The sequence below is a fragment of the Podarcis pityusensis genome, assembly GCF_964106645.2.
Source record: "Podarcis pityusensis genome assembly, chromosome: 5".
Lineage (NCBI taxonomy): Eukaryota > Metazoa > Chordata > Lepidosauria > Squamata > Lacertidae > Podarcis > Podarcis pityusensis.
Genome location: NC_138032.1, coordinates 78,021,842 through 78,031,503, shown reverse-complemented (window position 1 = coordinate 78,031,503; position 9,662 = coordinate 78,021,842). Strand labels below are relative to the sequence as shown.

Here is a 9,662-nt window from a genome sequence, read left to right as displayed (position 1 = left end):
ACCTTGGTGCTGCTAACGTAGCAAAAACAATGTGGGATGCAGCAATTAGGAGTTAACAGTCTCTGCAGCCACAGAGGGCACCGTGATTCTCCAGTGGTTTGACTTCAACCCTGGAGGTGTGCTGACAGGCCAGCTGCTCCTGCTGTAGAGAACACTTTTGAAAGCTATCAACTGCAGTCCGAAGGGACCCAGACGCAATAAAGGTTTCTTATTCTGAAATCCCTCTCCCCAACCCCAACTAGCAACACCAGAATAAATTAAAAAAGCAAAAATTCCACAGTAAGTTATAGGAAATATATATATATGTACTTTTGTTTAATTTGCACATATTTCAGTTGTACTGTTCAGTTTCTTCAGCTGCATAGTTTGAATAGTTTGGCCGTAGAACTTTAATTATTTTTGCTTGGAATAGTAGGCAGGAGATAGGTCTGTGGCATTGCTCATAAAAAACGTATGTCAATTTTTTAAAAAAATGAACACACCAAAAGCCAAATGTGGAGAAAAATGTTCATTGGGTTTATTATTTTCCTTTACAAAAGAAATCATGTAAATGTAGCATACTGATTTTTCACCGCCCCAATCCAAAAATAACAAACGCACAACCTGCAAGTTTAAAGAACGTTATACTTCAGCTTTTTATAAATTATTATATACAGCCATGGGTGACTATAATTGCATGTTTTGTCACTGCAGAATTTAGAGAGAGATTGGTCAAGAGAGAAAAGCACTCTATTACACAGCTGTTTGTGATGGCACATTCCCATCTAATGGATCATTGGCCCATCAGCTCTCTCAGTATTCAAGATTGCAGCACCAGGAAGTTCTCTCTTGCTAAAAATAGAGAGTATACCACATAGTTGAGAAGGAAGATACTGAATAGCTGTGAAAGAAATTAAGACAAAGGGAAAATATTGAATCGACCTGGAATTATGCCTTTTGGCTTTGATGCAGCATCCTGGACAGTTTAGTTTTCTCTTTAATTAGGAAGCTGTTGGGACCATACGGCTCTTATTAACCTATTCACCCCGTGCTAGTTTGTTTCAAAGCTGGAGAGAAAAGTCAACGCAGTATTATGCTGCAATCAGCATTAAGCAGCAAGGTTTCCTTAATGCTGCTTTTCCATTAGCCAACAGAGAACTGGTTATAGCAACGTTTCTGCCAATGTCCCTCCTGTGAATTTTTATTTCCTTTTTTTAGAACACGTTCCCCTGAAGGGCAAAATCAAGCAATAGTGTTTTTTTCCAGTGTCCCACTGAAATGATGAGTTGTGAACTGTGGCCACACACAACTCCCATTTGGGGCTGTCTTGGAGATGTTTCCTTCGGCTTGTGCATTTACCAAAGCAAAGTTTCAACGATATTGTCCATACTTAGGAAGGCATGCCTTACAGGGTTGTATATTATATAACTGAAATCCTAGTATAATAATCTAGGTTTCACTGTACATTAAATAACATATAGATATATTTATCCATCAGAATTGCAGGAATATCAGAAAACTGCAACAAAGAAACTGGTGCAATTTAAAACCATTTTAAAAAGCTGTTTCATCCTTTCATAAATATATGGCCCTTTCTATAGTTTTATTTTCCCCCCTTCTTCTTCTAAATAATATAAATCCCTTTACCATCTCTTACTTTTGATCCTGTCTTTTTTGTAACCTGGATCCATCATGCTGCTTTCCGTCTGCTGCTCATGCTTTGCCTCATCCTGCCTCCATCAAAAGGGACGCAATCTCGGGATACACTTGCCATTATTGTTTCTAGGGCAGCTTTGCTTACAGCAAGTCCTACTCAGAGTAGACCCACTGAAATTAATTGACCCAAGTTAATCATGTCCATTCACTTAAATGGATCTACTCTGAAAGTAGGCCTAGCACTGGATCCAACCCAATGTCTTTAAAATTATTAGTGGGGTGTTAAGGGTGGTTTGTTTATGAAACTATATGTCCAATAGAACAGATCATTACAAGGCTTCCCCCACCGCCTCTCATAAATTACACTACCGAAGGGCGTGCTAAGAAACTGGTTTATATAGGAAATCTCTTTCTATTATATATGAGCATCTCTATAAAAAATGGAAAGAAAGGGTAGGCAAGTACAAATCTGCTGCTTTCAAATAAGCCCATAAAGAAAAGAGATCAAAAACTCAACCTTGAACCGAGGGGGAGAGGGGAGATAAATATGTTTACCAAACATTTCGTTCTATTATGCAATGATTAGGATTTACATTCTACACTGGAAATAAAATTGGTTTCTTTCCAAGATTGGTCTTCAGATATAATGCATAAAACAAGAATTATATACATGGATATATTAAGCTACTCTGTATGTTACATCCAGCAATTCAATTAATATCCTACATGGAGAAGACAAGAAGGGATATTCATCTTGAAAATTTGATTTTTAGTCATCAAAACATAATCCTCTTTCGTCATCAGTGGAATCTGCATAGGACTCTACTGCACTGTATATGAAAGGGTAGAGTTTGATCTCTGGTCTTGGAGTAGAGCAGCACCTGCATTCCTCATTGTAATATCTGAGCAACAGCCTGTAGACATCCCCTGGAAAATGAAAAACAAAGCAAAACAAAATCAAAAGTTATTCATTTTGAAACAGCCAGTTTTTAACAGCCTGCTCACAAACGATTGAATTGTAAACACCACAGCTCAATTTCTTCATTTCCCAAAAATCTTTTCCTTGATTTAGGTCAGTAGTATAATAGCAACCATGACCCTGCCTTGTTTATCATCACACGTTCTTCCAAAGAGTCAGTTGATGCTTACCAACAGTTTGTCCTCTCTCGATTAGGAAAGTGTGCATGCTGTAAATGTCTCTCATCAACTCAGCATCTCCAAACGTAAAATAAACAATGTCTCGCCCAGCCTCTGCAGCTGCCAAGATTTGTATTAAGGCTGAAATAAATTGATACAAGAGAAACAGGTGAATACAGAATGAAGGAGTTCACTGGTGTCAATAGTGGAAAAGTCTTGGAGGGGGTGGTTGGACCCTCAGAAGGAATGGGAGGAACTCAGGGGGCTGGATCAGGATGACCCTGGGGAGTTACAAGTGGTGGCGGGGTGGTGGATTCTGAGCCCCATTTTGTGCCTGATCCTAAGGAGGGTCCTAAGGAGTGGGAGAGGGGACGGAGATCCACGCTCTATAGATGGGTCACACAACTTGACAGAACTGTCGCCAGTTACTTTCCTGCCAGAAAAGCCCACTCCAGCTTCTGCAGCCAAGGAGCTGGCTCTGGCATCGTCCCCAGCTGCACAGGAGCCTCCCGACTTCAGGATAGATGATGGAGAGTACATCTGATGCTGAGCTTGCACCCACCTGCCTCTGTCACTTAGGGCATAGAGATGCCAGGGCATGCAGACCTCACCTAGCCAGCCCACTAGGACTGCCCATTTGCTTGCACAGTCCTGAGACCCACAGCCACTTGCTGTGTTAAATACTGTGCCCACTCCATCCTTCAAAAGTAAGTTGGAGGCCATTGCACTTATTGGTTCAACAACTTAACTCAAGGTTAGTCATGCCTTTGCTCTCTCATGCAACCACTGTTCCTAGAATTCTGTGATCTCATTTATGTACTGCTCTAATCTAAAAATTAAGGACTGGAATTATGAGTTCCAGTTTGTCATCAGAAAAGGAGAGCTTGGACAACTATGGAACACCAAACAATCCTATTTTAACAGTGCAATTTTCCTAAATGATACAAACACTTGTTAAACTTGTTAAGGAGGTGCTTTGAGTAGAGTTTACTAATCACACTTAATAAGCTAAGTGTTTGCTTATAACAGAGTCAACGTGGCATTAGCATTTTTGCACCGCGAAGACATCTACCAATCAGCCAATGAATGCAAAGGCTGTCAAATTTGTGTACTTGCACTGCAAAACAGACTCATCCCACACTCGTCACACATCATGCAAAAGGCAAGTTTTCCTACTGGGAAGTTTACTACTAGTGCAGCAGGACACAATTTTAAAGACTGTCCTGGCATTATAAAACCAAGCAGCTTGTTTGAAGAGGCCAGGGGTTGCCAACATTTTTGAGCCAGCGGACATGTTTGGAATGGTTGCCCATCCTAAAATGGCTGCCTCGGAGGCATGGCAAAATGGCTGCCATGTCCAAAGGAGCGGAAGTAGAGGCAGGACCACAAAATGGTGTGGGCATATCCCCCCAATCAGCTACCTTGCCAGCCACTGCCACACTCGAGAAGCTCTTTGCTCAGCTCCTCTGTTCAGAATGGACAAGGGGATGAGTGTCCAATCTTGGGATCCAGTGAAATGGGGAAAAGTTTAAGGGCGTGTGTGTTCAATGTAGGAAAAGCTGAGCAAGTGCAAACTGGAACGCAGCAGGAAGAACAAACAGTCTCTTGTGAATTGTGGATTTCTGAGGGAATATTGACTGAGATCTTTTGCAAGCGCTGCAGAAGGCACATGTGGGTATATAATTATTATTATTTATACCCCGCCCATCTGGCTGGGCTTCCCTACTTGGGTACCACACTTGTGATCCCCACAGTATGGGAATGAAGAACAGGAGCTAAGTTGTCACCATGCTTTTTCCTAGTACAATATACTGCCTCCTCTGAGTAGAGAAGAATGAGCAAACTCAAAATTAAAGCAACAGAATTAAACCTCCCATCTTCCTGCAGCAATGTAACTCCTTAACAAAGCTCATTAATTTAGGCTTTGACCATATTAAAGTAAAGTGGCATAAAGATAAGAGGACTCGTTTTGCCCCTAATGCCATGGGATAAACAGTGCAATAGTTGCAGGTTTTCTATATTTCTAGCTTTACTTACTACTGCACCATCATACTATCCCTGACCTTGAACAAAAAAATACATTACATTGGCCTTTATTTCCCTAGCTTCATGGAATAATTTATGAAAGAAAAGGTCACTTTGCATGCTTTAATTACTCAGAATTTCAGCTAATGTTGGCAATGCTTCAACTGGAAGACATATGAAATAACTGGTGGGCAAGGAATTGCTATAGTGTGTTCAATTTCTGCACATTTTCGTGTGGTACAATGGCTGTATTTATAGGTGAATTTTATCTGCTTTCTAATTACTAAGAAAAAGAAAAAGTGGCAGACTTTATTTGGGGAGTGATTTTTATATTGCCATTATTACAGTTAATCCAAGCAATCATGTTAGCAGATGCTAACATTTCAGTCTTCCATCAATTCTGTGTACTGTATTTTCCCATGTATAAGACAATGCTTTTTGCTTTTTTAAAAAAGACAAAAATTGGGTGTCGTCTTATACACGGATAGTGAATGCAGAGGGGGGACGTGCGATTAATGGCAGCAGGAGATTGGCAGCAGTGATTGGGCAGGTGATTGGTGGCTGTGGCAAGGCCTGCTGGCGATTGGCTGTGGCTGCAGCAATTGGGCAGGCAATTGGTGGCTGTGGCGAGGCGGGCAGGCGACTGGCGGCTATGGCAAGTGGGCGGCGAGGTGAGCGATCAGCAGTGGCTGTGGCAAGCGATCAACAGTGGCGGGCAGGCGAGTGAGCGATTGGTGGAAGTGACCCCCCCCAAAAGCTAAACAACTTAATTTCTTAATTTTGGGTTTAAAAAAATAGGGGTCGTCTTATACAAGGGGGCGTCTTATACACAGACAAATACGGTAAACAAAGCCAGTTCGACAAGTTTAGGTTAGCTAGAGCTCCAGGATTTGTGAATATTTTTTCTGTATAACACGTCATCTCAGTCACAGAATAGAATGATTCTCTGTTTGTCCCTAAGCCTTCAAGTGCCTGTAAAAGCTAAGGGTTCTAACAGCTACTGCATGCACTTATGGCTTTAACATCCCCCTTCCAAACTTCCCTTTGCCCCCAAAGTGCACCACTGCCAGTCATCCAGGGAATAAATGTTACATTTGCATTTTAGCTTTGCGATTGTTTATTACTTTGCAAATTTCTCAGAGGTTTGGGTTTTGTAAATTTTAGATTAAGCAGTTACAAATTGGGTAAATAAAAACACCTCACATTTTCTGGCACAAAACAAGGAAGCTGATTTCAGAAATTTTCCCTTCTTGCCCACCCTGCTCTCAGGTACTCTGTTACATGTGATTCTAGTTACACGTAATTCGTCACAATATTTCTAACCTTTACCTTTCAATCTTGAATCGCCTCCAAAAGCACCACAGCCCCAGTTTCCAGTAGCCACTGCAGAAAGGTGATGTGGTGGAATACCAGGTCGAGAGAAACCACAGTAAGCCTGAAGAAAGAAAAATAGCTCATAGCACTTTGCCATTGGAATTTCTCAGCTGTTATTCTATTAACACCACAAAGAACTGTATTTAGTGAATCACTGCAATAAAGATTGTGCATGAAATCAAAATTCTTTGTGTGTATTTCTTTTACGTTTCTTTCATGCTATCTAAACCTACCTAGCCCCTATGGCTCTTCTTCCATCCATTCCCAAACTTTCCTGAATCTTAGGGGGGGAAATACTGAAAACCAGCCTTCGGTAAATTCAACCCATTCAGAATATATTGTTTTGACTGAAGCGATGAAATTTCCTTGGCAATTTCAGTTCCTTTGGTGATGAATATGCACAACCTTGTATGGTCTGGGTCTGAAAATCCCAAGGAAAGCACTTTCTTTTTCATGGAAGGTGTCTGCTTTTCTTGTCTTCTTTGAATGCATCTTCTCTGCCCCTTCCCCTAGAAGGGTAAGTGTAGTGGTTAGAGTATTGGGCTAGCACCCAGGAGGCCAGGGTTCAAATCCTCACTCGGCCATGAAGGGTGACCTTGGGCCAGTCATTGCCTCTCAGCCTAACCTACCTCACAGGGTTGCTGTGGTGATTAAATGAGGCCAGAGAGAACCACCTACAGTGGTACCTCGAGTTACAGACGCTTCAGGTTACAGACGCTTCAGGTTACAGACTCCACTAACCCAGAAATAGTACCTCGGGTTAAGAACTTTGCTTCAGGATGAGAACAGAAATCGCACGGCGGTGGTGCAGCGGCAGCTGGAGGCCCCATTAGCTAAAGTTGTACCTCAGAACAGTTTCAGATTCAGAACGGACCTCCGGAACGAATTAAGTTCTTAACCCGAGGTACCACTGTATGCCACTTTGAGAAAAAGGTGGGATATCAACGCAACAAACAGACAATAATTAAAAATTAAAGTGGGAAGAGAGCTGACACCCTCTTAGTCTTGGAAGGGAGAAGCTCAGCCTGTCACTTTCCTAGTTGCCCAGCCACCCAGATCACTCACAGGTTAAGGCATGTTTATGCTGATGCAAAGTTGTTGCAAAGAACTAGTATCACAGCTTGCCAGCCTCTCCTAGGTGGGTGGGTTTTCTTGGTCTCACAAGCTGGCAGGTGGAGATAAATGCATATGATGCTTTAAAAAAAAAAATGGCAGAAAAGAAGAAAAAATAACCTGGAAAGGCACTGAGAGTGGCGCCCCTCCGCCCGCCCCCCCTCTCCTGTTCTCTGAAGCGAAGAAGCTGTAGACCAAACTGCTATACTGAGACTGTGGCTTAACAGGGAAAATCAAGTGAATTGGTCAAGCCAGGTTTGTGTGTGGGGATACAATGGAGGGAGTCAGGGACAAGGCAGCCACTGGCACTGCCCAAGATTCCTGACAATGGTTAAGCAAAAATTTGTTCAAACAACCTGAAATCACCTCACAAACAACCTGAAATTAATACATGACAGGTGGAATTGCAAGCACCTATAAGCAACCAGCATCCTAAAAGAAACATGCCTTGAGATTCTTAGTCTACAGTGTAACATAGTTTACATATTCCTCATAAATCTGTGTTTGATTTAGTTAATGAAATGCAAAATATGTCGCTCAGCAGTTGCTTCAAGTATGATCCACCACTTTAAAATCACCCCTATTCAAAGAGGAAGAATTGTGTACAGCATGAAAATGTATAAAATCTATCCTAATATATAACTTGTATCTTTCCTATCAACATGATGGAATGCATCAAGTCTGATGTCAGATGCTTAGAGCAGGTGATTTAGTTTTCCAATTAAGATGTCAGTAGAAGTTTACTAATTTTATAGGCTACTATCTATTGCAGTAGCCTATTTTATTCCTATCCGTGATAGTGCCTAATGCTACTTTTAATATGAAATACTAGTTTTACTCTCTTATTTAAAAAGTAAAATAAGTCTTAATTATGCTAGGCATTTTTGAAACCATAATCTTAAAGGGTATGGATCTTTCTTAGATGGAAAATATTAATTATTAAGAAATGCCTGTCATGTTAAATTGAACATGCTTAAGCATATATGGCTGTGTCGTATCGAAACCCCTCAAGATTATTAGACAAATTCATATGCTAGCAATGAAGATATATTACAAAGGGTAAAAATAGCTTATGTATTTGTATTTTTGCTGCTTTAGACAAACTACTGTGGCTAACAAGTGGAACCAATGCCATAGTTTAATATTTTGCAGGGATTTAATATTTTGTTGCATGCTTTTAAAAACTGTGTAAGGTGATTTAAGAAAAAATATATATCTAGAAATGGCTTTAAAGATTTATTATTTATTTAAAAGACATTTTAATGTGATGCTACCACAGTGGATTCAGGCAAACTGTTTTAACCAGATAAGAAAGCACTTCTGCAGTCATTTAGTGTTGGATTCTGGTGGGATCACTTTGTCTAAATTTCACTGCCACCTCAAATTTGGCAAGTTACACTTCTGTAGTTGGGTTAAAATGCCTTCAACTGATGGGTCAAGTCCCACAAGAGAAGCCCATCCTAACTGTAGGTCACACAAGTAGCGCTTCCCATAATTTCCGAACACCCCAAGCCTTTACGTTGGTTTTAAAAAAGTATTTCACAAAAGAAAAGTGAGCACAATAGGTGAAAAAATGAAGAGGAGAGGCACATATGGCTAAAATTAGTGAGCACCATACTGCTACTTTTTAAGTAGAATTTATTTTTTAAATTAGGAAGCTATCTAGGAGTTGACCCATCACAACAACACATAGCATAAGGAATCGGTAAGGATGACTGCTTTGCAACCATTTCTGTGGATATTTGGATAAAGCTCCAAGAACGCAACTATTGAGTTCATTTTTTTTCAAAATGAAAGGAGGTATTTCAAGAGAGAACCACTTACCAACTTGATTTAACCTGGCAAGGTTCGATTTTAATCTTACCGTTGAAAATATGAATAACGCCTTGTGTGAACTGACACTGCAATTAAGCAGGAAGTCTCCCTTCAAGGAGTTGTTGACACTGCAAAAATTATTGGACAGCACAACTCAAACACTAATGAAATGGCTGCAAATAAATGATGGGCTTAAGGCTGCAGGATGGATTAAGGAGTTACTGGCCTTGTTGAGCTCTCTTCTAATTTTCTCAGGAGCAAACTGATCAAGGAAACGTCTGAAATGAAATGCATCTATGGCTACAATTTCTGTGCAGCGCCTCTGCCATTCATCCCTGCATTGGAACGAGGGGGGGGGGTGGAGGAGAAGGGAGAGAGAAAAAAGGGCAGTAAAATTAACTGTGCGATAATACTGCTCATATAAACAAGACTGAAAATGAGTTCATCTCTCCAGGGCTTTACCAGTGGTGAAAAAGCACAGAAATAATGTCAAGGAAAAGCAATGCTGTAATAGATCATAGGTGAACTCCAATCAAAGAGAGAGGGAGTGGATGTGGGAGGAC

The 9,662-nt window shown here is 40.8% G+C and overlaps 1 protein-coding gene across 2 annotated transcripts in view; it reads right to left on the bottom strand.

Moving 5' to 3' along the window:
• Positions 1-495: 495 nt before the first annotated feature.
• Positions 496-9,662, bottom strand: part of PARG (poly(ADP-ribose) glycohydrolase) — a 70,178-nt gene continuing 61,011 nt past the window's right edge. For both annotated transcript variants that reach the window (XM_081004911.1, XM_081004912.1), the window contains exons 15-18: positions 9,326-9,434; positions 6,127-6,232; positions 2,785-2,913; positions 496-2,562 (exon numbers count right to left, since the gene is read on the bottom strand). In XM_081004911.1, the coding sequence (XP_080861037.1) occupies positions 2,405-2,562; positions 2,785-2,913; positions 6,127-6,232; positions 9,326-9,434 (502 nt within the window). In that variant the 3' untranslated portion in view covers positions 496-2,404. The remainder of the gene's footprint in view (positions 2,563-2,784; positions 2,914-6,126; positions 6,233-9,325; positions 9,435-9,662) is intronic.